At 44.1% G+C, this 16078-nt stretch overlaps 5 protein-coding genes across 5 annotated transcripts; 1 reads left to right on the top strand and 4 right to left on the bottom strand.

Moving 5' to 3' along the window:
- Nucleotides 1-8536: 8536 nt before the first annotated feature.
- Nucleotides 8537-9265, top strand: LOC117151048 (hypodermin-B). The gene has a single exon (XM_033318263.1). It carries the CDS (start codon nt 8537-8539, stop codon nt 9263-9265), a length of 729 nt encoding a protein of 242 aa, XP_033174154.1.
- Nucleotides 9266-9306: 41 nt separating this feature from the next.
- Nucleotides 9307-10180, bottom strand: LOC117136619 (trypsin beta). Its single transcript, XM_033297611.1, is given in 2 exon segments — nt 9307-9817; nt 9819-10180. Coding segments are annotated over 2 exon segments (855 nt in total). The 5' UTR covers nt 10163-10180.
- A 178-nt stretch (nt 10181-10358) lies between these two features.
- Nucleotides 10359-11185, bottom strand: LOC117151050 (vesicle-associated membrane protein-associated protein B/C). The gene is made up of 2 exons (XM_033318268.1): nt 10979-11185; nt 10359-10917 (listed from the first exon to the last, which is right to left on the bottom strand). Exons 1-2 carry the CDS (start codon nt 11102-11104, stop codon nt 10384-10386), a joined length of 660 nt encoding a protein of 219 aa, XP_033174159.1. The 5' UTR covers nt 11105-11185; the 3' UTR covers nt 10359-10383.
- A 613-nt stretch (nt 11186-11798) lies between these two features.
- On the bottom strand, nt 11799-12694 carry LOC117151051 (myosin-2 essential light chain). Its single transcript, XM_033318269.1, has one exon. It carries the CDS (start codon nt 12503-12505, stop codon nt 11921-11923), a length of 585 nt encoding a protein of 194 aa, XP_033174160.1. The 5' UTR covers nt 12506-12694; the 3' UTR covers nt 11799-11920.
- A 776-nt stretch (nt 12695-13470) lies between these two features.
- On the bottom strand, nt 13471-13958 carry LOC117151055 (dynein light chain roadblock-type 1). The gene has a single exon (XM_033318274.1). It carries the CDS (start codon nt 13871-13873, stop codon nt 13580-13582), a length of 294 nt encoding a protein of 97 aa, XP_033174165.1. The 5' UTR covers nt 13874-13958; the 3' UTR covers nt 13471-13579.
- Nucleotides 13959-16078: the final 2120 nt, after the last annotated feature.

Genomic DNA, 16078 nt, shown 5'->3' on the forward strand with positions numbered 1-16078 from the left:
GTTTATTAAGGCTGCTTGCGGTTTATTACATGCATTTTAATTGGGCCCTAATGAAAGGCCCTGCAAATATTTGCACAAATTGCAGTTTACGAAAAAGTTGGCAATTTGAATTTTCGAATTTGCTGTTAATTGAACACTCGAGCTTGGCTTGTTTGCACTCCGCATTTGTTGGTCCTGCAGACAGGCCAACAACAGGCAAATAAGTGTGCAAACATGTGCTGGCCCACAAGCAAACATGGACAAATGAATGGTTAAATGTGTCACTAATTACGAAATGGCCGGCAATCAATCAGCGGCGGAGGGAAAAAGTCCTGGCCAAATGGCCGATTGGGGGACACTTAATGGCGTTTAATATTCAGATAAGGTTCTCAGCATCTCGGGCGGCGGTATAATGTACTCAATTAAAATGCGAGCAAGACAAAGTATCCGTTTACCCAGACACTCTATCTGCGACAATTTATGTGGCACCACGGCGTATACTTAATGTGACAAATGGCCAGCAAAGCGCGGGAGTTCCAGTTTAGTGGGGAATTTATCTGTACCATTCGCCCAGCTGGTTGTCAGTTAGATGTTAAAACGAATCAAAAATGCCGTTTAGACCCACCATTGGAATCGAATATTTATATTTCAACATTTTTTTCCACTAATTGCAGTACTCACAATGGTCTTATGTACCAAAAGTCATTAGCCTGTGGATGTCAAATAATTATTCTATTTTCCATCCCCTGTAATCTGTCATTGTCTGGCATTGTCTTTAATTATAGAGTGTCGATGAATCATGTTGAGCTTTTCATGGGTAATTTGCAGCCCATTCGCAGTGAATTATGCGCCAAACAAAAAGACGACAACAATACACCACTACATATGCCCTGCCGAAATGAAATGGAATCAATTTTGCAAATCGAAAATCACTGGCAGGCATCAACATCACATGTCTGCCTGAATGGCTTGACAAATGTTTGGATTGAATACAAAATATTCGTAGACAACGGACGTCAGAAATCGGGGCTGAGTTGCACTTGAGCTGCATGGCTGGCTAAAAACCTGAAGGATGCAGCTCAGCAGCACCGACTTCTCGATACACGTCTGTCAATCTGCTCTCCAAGTCGAGTGTTTGGCTGTCTGTCATTCAATGATTGACGTGTGCGGGGCGTGTCAATAAACCGACAAGTCAAGTGCCGCAAAATTGAAAAGAACCAACTCAAAAATGCCAGGCAATCGGTAGTAAGAAGGAGTGGTCTGGGCCGACAAGTCAAAGGCTGGTAATCCTTTGAGTGTTATTAATTTCAATTTTACATTCATGTGCAGGCCAAACTAATTTTCTTGCAAGCTTTTCATTTTTGTGCATCAGAGTATTGCTGCAAATTAACATCCAATCATGTTCAATCAATTTTCTTGATGATATTCATCACTTTAATTCGTGAGTAATTGAAAACCATAAATTTTATTATATTTGTTGCACAATTTCCCGTTTTCGGCTCCGAGTTGTTTGTACTTTGCTTGCCTCTCGGCTGACGTTGTTTAAAAATACATGGCGTATACGTAATGTGGCATTCGAGCTTGTGTTTATCGTCAGTAGTTATTTGACCCCAGGACAGTTTCAGTTGCCATTTTTAGCGTCAGTCCACGGTCAAAAGTGCTCAAAATTGTTAATTATAATTAAGGGAGGCGCAGAAAAAACGTTTGGGTGGACCAAATGCAATTAATTAAAGGGTGCCACTTGCTGATGGATGGGAAACCACGGCGTATGTGTAATTTAAAATTAATTTGCGCTAAATGAGACCCACCCCTTCAAATGACTGATGGTGCTGGGTGCATGCCACATGCAATCGCTGTGCCACATTGCGTGTGGTGGAGAAACCTTGAAATGCATTTAAAGTTCTTGCCACCTCTTCGCGTTCGTATTTTGACACGAATTTTTAATTGTTTCCCATCGATGGGGGAGTGGGAAATTGGCACATTCTGCGGGCATTTTGCACTCTGCGGTTTTCTAAATAACTAAATATCTTTGGCCCGCAGCCGCATTTGTTGGGGTTTTGGTTCAAGTGGGTCTCATTGAGCCACTTCTATGGCTGCCGCACCACCGTCGCCCCAGCATGTGTCCCACATTCTGTGGCTCTTCTGGCCCCACAGCTGTGGGGGCAAAGTTTCCAGATATTATCGCTGACCATTGCCCGGTCATCCGGTCTCTGACCAGTTTCCACTTTCCCTTTTCTCTGGCAGCTATCCCAGTCCAACCATGCCATCTAGACATGGTTCTCTGCAGCATGTTGATTTATATTTCTATTTGCTGTCCAAGTGTATCTCGGCGAGGCTCTAAAGTGGGTTATGAGGTTGCCAGGGGCCATAAATTTAATTATGGATCACCGAATGGACATGTCGCGAGCGCAAATTGTCATCAATAAAGTTGCACATTAATTGCAGTAATATACTAATTTTATCCGCATATCCGTAATATCCGTAATATATTAATTTGGTTTCAAATCCCGCCAAACACGAACACTATATATGGAATGTAAATAGTTAATAAAGAGCAGCACCCGACCCTTTTCTAGTTGATTTTGCAAGTTAACAAAACCCTCAGTATCAACTCGCACAAGTGCCCTGTGCAAAAATAGAAAGTACATAAATATTTAAATAAATCAATCAGACAAATGAAAGCTCTTGTAAATATTTGTAGTCTGCCTTCGAGGACCCCACTCACACACATGCACGCCCACTTAAATTTATACAAAAACAATCAATTGGCAGCTCAAATCACACACACAAACACACGCTCTTTTGTTTCTCTTTTGAATGGGCTATAAATGCCGGCTAAAGAAGCGCATAAAAAAAAACCTCACCAAAATGCTTGAAATGTAAGATAAACAAACCGGCAAAAAGATTCACCAACGCACACAAACGCACTGCGCACACGTACACGCACACGGACTTTCACTCGCACACTAGTAATACCATAAAAGAGAGTTTTCCAGCTGAACGCAAACTCACCAAATTTCCCACGCAAAGAGCGAGGTGAATACTAAGAGAGGGAAGTTTTCGCTTTGAGTGGACTTAGACCATTTCTGATAAATTCAGAATTAAAAACAAAACAATAAATAGTAATTCCAATTACATATAGTTGCTATACATTATTACATTTGTTCATATTTCTATTTAAAATTAAATACTGTTTATTGTTACTGCACAGGTTGCATATTCTGGGTTTATTTGTGCCACTTGTGTTTTGGAGCACGCATCGATGCAGAAGCAACAAAATGTAGCACACTTTTGGGGTCACAAAAAAAATGCTTACTAAAATGGCTTTATAGGTGCTCTTGACGACAAGCCGAAGGTAGAAAAACTAAACAAGAAACACAGGCACTGCAAACAGGGAAAACAAAGCATAATAAATTGGGTTTTCTTGCTGGCGTGGCTGCTGCACTTAATAATTATAATTTATGCAAGAGTCAACAATTGTGGGCGACCAAAAACGATGCCGCACAAAAGGTGCACTTTCCGCACTGGGGAAGTGTACAAACTTTCGCCGAACACTAAATTTGCATAGTTTCGTTTCTTAATTGCCCCGCAAATGGGCTTTCGTTAAGCATGAGTTATGATCCGAAATGCCTTGCACTTGATAAGAAAATCTACGAAGCTGAAATGGAACATTTAAAGCATCGAGAACAGCATCCTACATATCTCACGGGGACATCACAAAATTAGATACAAGAACGCCTATCTCTTCAGCATATTTTATTGCTTGTGAGGACGTGATGAAGTGTGTCTGCAATTATCATCCAACTGATAACCGGACTTTCGACCAGGCTCACCCATTAACATGTTGTCGGGCCTTTTGCGAGTTTCGGCGCGAAGTTAGCGGGTCTCGAATTGATGTGCTCCAATAAATTTCAGCTGGCATCGGAGTCAACGAGGTGTGCGTCGATGGTGATGATGATGCTGGTGGTGGGGATCCTCTGGATCCCTGACTCCTTCTGTCCGCCCCTGAATGGTGGATGGGAACCGAAACCGCAGCTCCCCACCCTTTTTGAAGCCCGCAAACCCAGTTGACACATGTTGCAGTTAACATGGCAAGTGGATGTGGCAAGGCCTGTATCCCGTGTGGAGGAGGCTTCAAATGCCAGTTCAGTGGACTCTGTTTGCGGTGCAAAGTGATTTGCCATTATAGCAACACCCACTCACCCAGGGCCTGACCCACTGACACCACCGGTACTACCGGCACCACTGGCACCGCCAACACCATCGACATACCACTTTCCCGCCCCTCGGGACCACTGTCTTTGGCACTTTGATCATTTGCCATTTGCCTGTTTGCGTTTTAATTAACTTACACCGGCTTAATGAACTTTCCAGGCCTCCACACCGAAACTCAATCCGAAAGAGGCTGCTTATTAGCTCTTGACACGGTCCCATGGCCATCCAATTGTGCTCCGGATATTTACTGGGCCATTCGCAGATGTAATTGTCGTTGTGGCCATTCGATCTGATGGCCAACACCTTGGCCATAAGGCTTAGGGCACCTCGTAAGCTGCTTAACCGCTGAGCTCTTGATTTCCAAATGAAGTTGTTCGTTCGGGGGATAGATGGGTATAATCGGGGTATTTTGAACATCTCCAGTTTGTAACCACTGCTGTAGTCGAGCAGACTTCGTTCCGAAAAGGTTTATACGAAAAAAACCACCATATTTGTTTCTTAAATGTAGTAACTTTCATTTAATATTAATGTTTCCTTGAGCAAAACATCAGTAACCTCCAAGTCACAAGCATTACTAACAAATAAATTAAAATGTCATTAAGCTCTGGCTACAATTTCTTAGCTCGCCAGTCCAGCCATTCCACAAACATAATTTTTTGTAATTGAGCCAGAAATCCAGGCTCTGCCATTAGCAGAAATTTTCTACAGCACAGGAATTCATAAGGGAAAACGAGGAAATGAAATAAACTTTTCATTAATTTCATCAATTGAATTTGTATGTTTCCGTTGGCGGAATTAATGGTTTCTCGTTGAATTTGTCGTTTAAAATCGCTCGCCACTCAAGGGATGACATTTTCCTTTCGACAGCTTTTCCTATTTGCACTTTGGCCCCCGGCGGGCTGTCAAATATTTGATTTGGCCTTGGTCTAAGCTCTTTTGAAGGCCGTTGGCCACTTGAAATGAAGTGGCGCCCGACACGAAAGCGTTCGAATTGTACGGGCATTCGAGTGGAATTTTAAGATTAGTGGACTGGAGATGGAGCCGCCTAATTGGGCAGCTCATTGAAACCCCCAACTAACTGGACGCAGACGTGGCCATTGAACTTGAAGTTTGCCCAACTTCCGGCAGAGGAGAACAGCTGCTGGCTGGCGAACTTTTCGCCCACTTACGTCCGAGTTTTAGCCCCATAAATTTCCATATTAGAGATAGCAGGAAGCTGAACAAACATAGTTGATCCAATTAACTGGCTAAGAATCACTTAGGTCGAAAGTTTGGCCTGGACTTCACTCCACTTCACTTCACATCGCTTTGAGGCATCAAAGTTATCCCCTCAAACGGGTGCTCAATCCACTCTTCAAGTGTTCCGCAGGGGCGGATCCTTCTGCGAGTCCTGCCAGTCCTGCCACGCACACATGTCCCCCGTTTCATTGTCCTGCGCTCGCCGCAGTGGAAGTGGGATTGCGGCCTTTTGACGAGACAATCTGTATTCATTGCCACTTTAATATTTAGCGATGCGTAAGCCGCCGTCAGTCACTCACTCCACTGTGAAGTGATTTTTTCCCTTCCTGCTCGCTCCGTGCGCTTTTACTCAATTTTTTCCAGTGCTTATAAGTGCAATAATTTGCATTGCAACTGACACGACATCACTGCGAAGTGCAGTGCTTCCCGCTGGCACTCACCGCCAATTGACGAAACAAACACGCTAGTTGAACATGGCAGAATAAACCAGTGAATTTAAATTGCCAGAGTGATATTTGAATTAACACTTCCGAAAACGTACGGAATAATTGGCGCATTTTTATCATTTTCACAAAGAAATGCCATACAATCGATTTTATGTCTGTTTGGTTGGCTGGCTGGGAAATAAATATAAATATGCTGGTCGTTTAATGTGTTTATTCGCAAAGTATAACATCCTTTTTATGCTTTAATTAAGCAAACATTCCATTTTATTTTTCCGGAAATATACTTCTAATTATTTAATTTCCATCACATTCAGTTGGGTGGCACATAGAACATATTTAATCTATATATTTTGCAGGCAAAATGAGTTTTTCATGAGATTTTTACCATTGTGAAACGGCTCTCACTCTTTTTCTCTGTAAGAAATGTAAACATTGTGATCCCCAAATGTTACAAGTCCCCCTCAGTCCTTTTAATCCTTTGACAGGACACCCTTCTTCTTTGCGCTGCAACTCATTAAAAATGTTAAAGCGGCATCAACAAAGCCAAACAAACGGTAAAGGAGGAAAACGCGAGGAGGGCGCTGGAAAATCAGGGAAAGATGCCGCGGCAAATGGAGGAAAAGGAAAAATCCGCGAATGAGTCAAGGTGAACACACTCACTTTGGCCCAGAGATCCGTTTTGGCAGGCAAATGAAGCCGAGGTCCGGACCTCGGAAGATTCCCACACCCCCCAAAGGCCTCATCCTTCCAACCTACGTCTCCACCCACATCCATCCACCTTACAGAATGCATTTCCTCTAGACTTTTGCCTCGTTTCCTTTGTTTATTTGCTCAGTGCGTTTTCGGTTGACTGCATTGCTCGTAGTGGGTCCGCAAAGCGGGGAAAAGCGGGAAAAATCGGGGGAAAAGGCAATGGAAAATCGGGACTCGGTGGGGGAAAATGCAATAAGTCACCGATTGGCGACAGGCTGCACAAATGTGTGCCCTAGTGCGAAAAAAAATTGCGTTCACAAAAATGGGTTACCAGTGCAAGGCTGCCCAAGGCACATTACGTATACGTACGTATACGTAATGCAGTTGCCCAGCGTAATGGAAAGCCATAAAAACGATTTATGGCAGTGGGAAAGAGTTGGCAACGGTGCGAGAGGGGTTAATCAAGGTCAAAATTCCCTGACACGACTTTAAAACTCTTTTATTCTCCTGGTCTTATTTTTATGCGATTTATTCCGCCTTCAATCGAATGTGATTTACAGAACTAAGAAGTAAGATTTCTAGCAATTTATTTGCCAATAATTTAAGACGAAGATATAAATCCAAAGCCGAAAACTACATTTGTTTTTCATTTTTTTTTCAGTGTAGCTCCATTTTATCTCTCCTCCCCGCAATTGATTGAGTTTGGGGATTTGTAGATATCATTAGCTGTCCCACATGACATTTGTGTACGTCCCAGTCTGATTTAGCCATTTATATTCACATTTCCAGGGCCCCAGTCAACGAGATCTTCGGAGTCAGCCGATGCTGGGTTGCAATTAATCGTTGAAAGGATTAGACGCCCCCCGGAGGAACTCTCATCTGGCCACTTAAGTGATGCTAATTTATGGGCCCAGCACATCTTGTTTGCCCGTTGTCTCCGATGAATGAGCTCTTCCCCAGGGACTTTTCCACTGACTTTGCTCGTTTCGCACTCGGTTTGTCCGGTGTCGTTTTCACCAGGAGTTTTGTCGTAAGTTTTAAGCCGAGATTAGGCGCCATTGTTGCCAGTTATGTCCACCGCTGTCTGCGGCTTGTTTGCATTTCACGGGGAAAATATTACCTGAAACATAAGATGGTTAAACAAGCGTGTCAATCCATTATGACCATACAAAGTTTTCTTCCATAACTCAGTAAATTATTTAATATTATGGTTTCTACTAAGAAATATTAGAAACCCCTTTAAGCTAACCCGTATGCCATCATCATCATCGTTATCTTTCTGCCCCAATGAAAGGCATTGCAACGGGTCAAAGGACACCTTTGTGCCATCCATTTGCATCCTGCTTCCAGCCCATCAATTTCAGTTGATTGTTATTGTTGTTATGGTTGCGACACCAAACTGCAACCGCATCCGAATCCAAACCGCCTAATCAACGTGTGACTCGCACACTAATGAACTACGGCCGCCAATTAGCCAATGGCCACGCCCACCACCCACCACCCATCACCCACCACCTACTCTTTGACCCGCGATTGACCGCAGAAGATTGAGTGGCACTGACCTGTCCCACAGCTCGTTTGACCCATTGGTATCCATTGAAGGCCCAGAAATGTCATCAGTCAAAGGATAGCGAAGCTCCTTTGTGAAGTCCTTGAAATGCTCCGTGCAGGAGGTTCTCGCAACAATGCCCCCGTTGTTATTGGTCAAACTATTCGCCTTGAATGCTGGGTGCTCAGTTCTGGCTGAAGTTATTTGTATGGTGGAAGAGCTGAACAGCACGAACTCGGTGTTTGTACTGCAATATACAAATGCAAACGAAATATTCAAAAATGGAAAAAAATGTGTAACAAGTGTAACAAAATGGCCACTAAGTAGCCAAGGCAAATCCAAAGCGATTCTTCGCGGATTAAAGGAGATACGCTAAGATTGCCTAGGTGCTGGCATAAACTAAAATAACATCGCAATGTTGATTGGATCCTGTTGGGTGTTGATCTTATTTGCAAGAAGCTCCAATGGCATCTATAATGGAGTAGAGGCAAAGTTTGACTTCTGGACCTTCCTTGCCTCCGTGTGGGTAGGTGGATATCAGGAGTGCGGCGGTGCTGTGATCGAAAGCCGAATTATCCTGACAGCCGCCCAGTGCGTCAAGAATAAGCCGGTGAAGAGAATCACGGTTCGTGTGGGAACGCCGGATATCAAGAGAGGTGGCAGAATTGTCAGGGTAACTGCTCTGATGGTACATGAAAATTATAAGGAGTGGGACAACGATATCGCCCTCTTATGGCTAGAGAAACCAGTGCTTTCCGTACGAGTGTCCAAAATTCCACTGGCCACCAAAGAACCCTCTGAAAACGAATATCCCAGCAATGCGGGATGGGGCGAAAAACTACTGGAGTCCTACGTCGTGACTAGAAAACTGCAAAATGGCGTGACCAAAATCCGTCCGCGGAGCGTCTGCGCTGAGGAACTTGTTGAACCGGTTGGCGAGAACCTTCTCTGCGCCTTTTACACCGAAAATGATATTTGTCCTGGCGATTATGGAGGTCCCTTGGTCCTGGCCAACAAGGTGGTTGGCATCGCCGTGCAAGGACACGGCTGCGGGTATGCCGTTCTGCCCTCACTTTACACGAACGTCTTTCACTACCTGGCATGGATAGAAGAGAATTCAAGGAAGCTAAACGAAAATAAATAACAAGAAAGTTTTTAGTTTTATGGAAGAATTGAATTTTTATTTCATTTTTTACGTCTAACTATTATATTAGCAATACAAAAGGTTAAATGATTTTTATAGTTATTTGATTGCAGGTAAATATTATATTTTAACAATACTTCCCAAATATTTTCTTGAACCGTATATTGGATCCAGTTGCGGAAGAATGCAATATCTTCGTAGACCCCCAGATTTGTACCACAACCTTCTCCCCAGCTGACTATGCCTACAAGCTCATGGCCTCCTTTCGTTATTTCAATCAAAGGACCACCGGAATCACCTTGACAAGAATCCCATCTATGTCCGTCGGCACAGATCATGTCGGTAGTTATTTTACGGTCCCTGTAAGCTTGTTGGCAATCCGTTCTATTCAGAATGGCTACATGTGCGCCTTGCAGTATTGGCCACGCGAACGAAGAGTTCTCTCGGGTATCTCCCCATCCGGAGACCAAAGCAATTGTACCAGCCACGGGAGTCTGTTCGGCTAGAGGAACTTTCTTAACTGTGCCACCAAGCTTGAGAGGTGCCTCCAAATATTTGATAATGATAATTTTTAGGCACGTATTTTGGGTGTGCAATGGTCTTCAGCACCTTCAACACCTGGCCACCTTTGCTCCAATGCGAGGATCCAGCGCTAACTGATAGATCCGCTAGAGATACATTAGAAAGGCAATGAGCGGCAGTCAAAATAGCCCGATCATTGTAGACGACTCAACCGCAGTGATGTAACGAAACATTTAGCACCGACACTTGCCAAGGAACATATTCGATGGGGATGTAGGAACCTCCGACAATCCGTTCCTCTGGCCCAGGAACTCGAGCAGTAGAAGCCAAGCCAGCAATTGATACTAGTACAGATAGAATAAACCTTAAGCACATTATCGAGCTGTTTGACTTCCGTTTCGGATGTTTCAACTGAAAATCACGCCCTTCTCTTATAGGGCTACCCTGCAATAACTCGTTTCTTTAAAAAAAAAACCAGGGCATATAATTCAGTTAGTTTATGGAAAACCTATCTTTAAACTTTATAGGTATTGGCAAGTGTGGTTATAACGCGAATACCATGCACCTACGTTTCGGTTATCTATATATTTTTGATTTTATTGAAAAGGAATATCCGCGTATTGGGTGTCCATCAACGTTTCAAACATAAGCTTGCGCTGGACAAAAGCTGTCAGTACTACTAAAGTCAAGGAGCCAATGATCACAATCTTGGATAGATGACGGCTTCCACTTGGTGTGTTCTGTTTCGCAGGAGCTTCCTCCAGCCTATTTGCACAGTTTTCATAGAGCTGTCTCAGCTGCAGCTCGGTGTTCACAGAAGTTTTGCTAAAATCACAGAGTGAATCCAGGCCATGACAGTCCAACGGAAAGGGCTGGGCCTCCAGTCGCACCAGTAGAGTGTTCGAGGAGATGTCTCTGCGGGAAACATCGCGAAAAATCGCCAAAATTGTCAGACCATTTTTGTGATCTTGAAGTTCGAACATGGATTTAATTACGAAGTGATGATTGTATCTCTCGTCCGTGTTGAAATCAAAGCTTTTCAGACTTATGATGATCTCGCTGGAGGAATAAGGTCCTATCCTGCCGGTATTGGGATTCACTGTATAGTTAAGCCAGGCATTCGATGTGACCTGAAAGAGTAGCTGAAAACAGTAGATAGATACATATACACGATGGATTGTTCTCACTCACTTTGAAAAGAACACGTCTATCGGTGGGATTCAGCAAAGTCACCATCCTCCTTTGACGGTCATCATAGGGCGGATAGAAAGTCAGTACTTGAGGGCCCACACTAAGCAACTCCATTCTGCCCTCCATTTCCTTGATTTGTACTCGTGCCTCGTTCCCTTTTTCTATTTCTTTCTATTTCGAAGGCAACCAAAATGTGTCGGAAATATGCCTGTGTTTGACAGCATTTGCATATGCCACCCATCGATCCGGGTGCAGTTCATGTTTTCGCATTTATTGCCACCACCAGCCGCACCCAAATACTAGGGCTCCTCTTTCCAATCTTCCCCACCGAATCGCTGACCACAGCTGGAGGCATCATCACGCATTAGCATTAGGCACTTTCCATGTTTTGGGGCAGCGCTTTGAAATTATTTGCAATCCATTGCACTTGTTCTGGGCGGCCAGCGTTTCCGATTCCTATTCCGATTCCGAAACCCACTACCAAATGGATGATGAACTCAGCTGTCCAGCTGCCTTTTTGGGTCATTCATTTCCCTGCGGAGTACTGGTTGTGGTGAACAATTGATGATGCCACATGTGGAGCACTCTGTATAAATAATGGCACTGAGGGCAGTTTCGATTGATTCACGGATGCCACTCTCCAGTTACATTTTATGAAATAATACCAGTGAATAAGAAATCTCCCTAATCGAATGATTACCCCTTATCATATATATACCTTTCTGCTTATTTTTTTGACTGCCTGAAAGTATGCAATCCTTTTTTGGACTGCAAAGCTTTGGAAGCCTTCGATACAAACATTAAGGTTCTTCTCTTCGGGTTTTTGAACAAATATTTATTTGAAACACATTTTTCACCTGTCTAAAACTATTTTGTTTTCCGGGCTATTCTTCCATTTCCAGCTCCTCTGAATGACTCTCCTTTCCTTTCGGTTTCCCCAAGTTACCCATGGATAATGTCATGAACCAGCTGCTTATAGTCGACCAAGCCCTCTTTGTTGATCCTGCCCTGCAGCAGCTCGTCCACTTCCATGCTGCCCATGCGCTCCCCGGTCTTGGTTAGAATGCGCCGGAGTCTGATGGCGGATATCCAACCGGAGTTATCCGTATCGAAGAGCTTTAGACTGGATACGAACTGGTCCGCCTCGATCTGCTTTCTCTTGGAAGACGACATGCCGCCGTGCTTGCCAAGACTGACGTAGATGCCCATGACCTCATCGAAAGAAATGCGCTGCATGGTGGAGGCCTCGTACTGGCGGACATGTTTGCTGACCATCGCCTCCGTGGGCGTGGCGCCCATCGCACGCAGACAGTGGCCCAGGTGCCGGATGGATATCTTATTGTCGCCGCGAGTGTCGTGCCCCAGGAAAACCGCATGCATCTCCAGGATGCGCCTTTTCTCTGGCTTTGGGTTCGGAGGAGGAGCTGTCATGTCGCTTCGCCGCTTCTGATTGCAGGTATTGTCCGGTATGATCGATGATGGACGGATTGATGACGGGTTGAGTTGATTGCCTTTCCTGGACATCATTGGATCGGTTGTATGAGTAACGTGCACGGTTTATGGATTACGGACTTCGGGATGGACGTGTGCAGCTAACAATCTATGTTATGTTTGCTGTTAAGTGACACACATGCTTTCGGGAAAATGGAAAACAATGATTGGAAGACACAGAAATATGATTACGCCGGACATGCTGACAGGTGAAAGACGAATGGCTTGATTCGGATTTAATTTGCAAGTGTCAAAGGGAAATTTAAGAAAGAAAACATGATCCTAGGATCCGAACCAAGGTAATGCAACTAAGGAAACAGGACAACCAGCTGCGGAAAATAACTACATCGGTGTAGATCATGGCAAAGTGCATTTAGTCATTAGGGTAATGAAGTTTAGGCTCTAGGATCGAGGTTAAAAAGAACTTATCCACTTTTCTGCCCCCCTTTGCGGTGCTTCGAATTGATGGCTGCCACAGCACTGCTCTATATCCTGCCACAACTGTTCACGAAGTTATCTCGAATGAATAGTTTCGTCCTGCACCGGTGGATAGATGGATTGGCATCGATGTCCTGGCCTCCAGAGAGGCGTCTGTGTGACTTTACCAAGTTATCTGCTGGGTTTTTGCTTCGCCCACTGCTCATAATGCACTTTGCATGTAAAATATTTAATTAAATGAAAAATAGCAAAGCCCAGAGGAGGAACCTCCACTTCGGTGGCCGTGGCATCCGCATCCCTACATGCCCGCATCCTGGCGAGGCCGCAAAAAAGTTTATTTGTTTCGTGGCTGCCTCAGTCAGTCTTCATTTATTGTAAATGAGTTTGCCCGGACAGGATGCCGGGTCGAGTTCGGAAGGAAGGATCCATGCATATCGTATATGTATGCATGCGGGCCAAAGGATGCATATCGAATAAGAGTGCACCGCACGCAAGTGACATTCCAATTCAATTGCGATTCCCAATGCAAATAATTTGCAGCTGAATGCTATTAATGACGAAATGCTGGTGGGCGAAATCGAGACTATGCCGAGTATTTTAATAACATTTACTGAACACTCTGCCTGCGAATAATTGCAAAGCCGAATGAGCTTGGGCCTTGAATATTGTGCTCTAGTCGCAGGGGCTCTGGATCACCATGATGAAGTAATCCTCCTGCGGGCACAGCAGCAGCTCATTCTGCTCAGTCCGCAGCCGCAGGAAGGTGAATTCATTGGTGGCGTCCAGATCCAGGACCACCTGGCGCGCCTTCTCCCGCACCGTTTGCATCAGTGCCGCGTAGTGGAGGGTCAGGTTGTATTCCAGGGTCGTCTTGATGGGAATGCCGTCGTTGTCCACCACAACTATGCCGGTGACGTTCTTCATGGACTGAAAGCGCTTCAGTAGCTCCTCCACTTCGGCGGACATCCTTGCGTCTATTTGATTACTTTATTAGAGAAATTTCGTTGCTGACAAAGGTGTTCGTTCTGCTACTGCTACCATAAATGCAAATGAATGAAATCTCCGGGCATACTTGAAGTAACTCACTCACTTCAATAAATATATTTTCAAATTTAATCAGACTACTCGTTAGCATAGTTCACAATAGATTAATATTAAGAAATATTCCCCGTATAGCAACTAACTTTGCATATTTCCATTTGATTTCCGTGTAATTGAGGCTGCTTTGTCATCTGACGGGTTCATTTCATCTGCCAGTTTAACGAGTCAATACAAGTTTTATGATGTTCGGCATAATCCGGGAGATTCCGGCGCTGTTGTGTCCGTAAATAAACATTCAACTTGGCAACAATGCCGGATGTCGGTCTGCAAAAGTTTCGCTTTTGTGTATGGCAGAAGTACGGAAAATTAATTGAATGCTGTTGATGCTGCCAGTGCCCCTGCCTTGGCTCCTGATCCGGATTCCGATTCTGTTCCTGCTCCTGCTCCGGCTCCGGCTCCTGCTCCCGGACCACTCGAAATGCAGATGCAGATGAAATGTTTGCATCAAGTTCGAGGCGGTGCGGAAATTATGCCACTCTTCCGGTTCGTCCAGACTCCGCCAGACAAAGCCGGACTGCTGAGGACTACGGAATGCGGACTCCGGCCGGAGTTGTTATGAAAAAGAGTGCAAAATTGTTCACTTTTTAAATTAATTAAAAGTCTTAAAACTCATAATGAAATTACTCAAACGGGCAGACGGCCGGCGGACATACAGACGTAAAAGGATTTGGCCAGTCCATATGCAAATTGCTGGCCAGACTTGGGGGAAATTAAACTTCTTATTCGACTTCTGGTCGGCAAGGAAATTCATTTGGTAATTAAATCAATGTCCATGTGAAAAACCTCAAATGCAATTTGTCATGCAATGCCGGAGAATTGAAAATGCGGAAAATGCGCTTCTAACTGCGTTAAATGGGGCTGGAAATGGGCGGAAAAATGCGGAGAGCGACTATGCATTTTATTGCATATTTGTTGAATAAATAGTTAGTTTTGCACGGTGGGCGAACAGCAAAAAACAACACAAATAGCCGAACTCAAATGCAACAGGACTCGGAGTCCTTGATCCTGTTTGGCTGTTGACTCTCGCTCACCAAACTAAAGCTGAAACATTTACAAATGTTTTTGCAATCTGCAATATGCAACCTGCAAACATTCGCTTTTCACTGGCAACAAAGTCAGGTGGAACAGAAAAACATGTTTTTGGCGCACAAAGCAATTTGGCCAGTCCGATGGCGATTGGAGTATTTGTTTAATGGGAAAATATGCTGCAATGTACGTAATTTGATATTTATGAAAACAAGTTTGTCCTTCGCATTTAATAATAATTCGAGTGCGTTATTTATGCATACAATTCGGTCCGTCGTAAATCACATTCAATTGGCCTGGCTGGCCCTTCCGACATTCGGCTTTAAAATGTTGCCAGTGAAAATACTTTGGCACTGGCAAATACATTTTATTTCGCTGATATTTGACTCGTTTAATGAATCCGTAATTAATTGCCAATTAATTGATTTTTTCTTAATAAATATGCCAGCCCTGTTTATCATTCATCTGGCACTTCCTCCGCTTTGTCACCTCTCGCATCCTGCAATCGCTGCATTTGCATAACGCCGTTTAATAAATCATAATTTGTTAATCAACGAATCATTGGCCGTATTTGGCCACTCCTGCAAATATTTCAACAATGCCCCAAGGTGATAATGAGATCAACAGAACTGAACAGGACCAACATGCGAATCCCGATCCCGAGACCTCCGATTTCAAGTGGCAAATACGAGTAAGTGAATTACGAGCCAGGACAAGTTAATGAGCATCGTATTTCATTTGCAATTAGCAAGGAGCACACGCAGCCATTACAATACATTGTCCTGGCCTCCGGTTTCCTGCTCTCTATGCAGGATAATCTCGTCCTGGCCAAATTTAAATTATGATTGAGCAATGTGGCTGTGGCTGCGCACGTGTCAGCTTTGTTCTTAATTGAATTTTAATTAATTGCCGTGTGCGACGAAAAGGGCTCGACTGCAAAGCCGCTTTAAAGGGCACAATAATCATGTCTGCCGGTGGAAGAAATCGCCAAATTAACCCACGTTGAATAAAAATTAATATTCGTGATGAAGTCATGAGGCTGTG

Source organism: Drosophila mauritiana, chromosome 2L (genome assembly GCF_004382145.1).
Source record: "Drosophila mauritiana strain mau12 chromosome 2L, ASM438214v1, whole genome shotgun sequence".
In the NCBI taxonomy this organism is placed as follows: Eukaryota; Metazoa; Arthropoda; class Insecta; order Diptera; family Drosophilidae; genus Drosophila; species Drosophila mauritiana.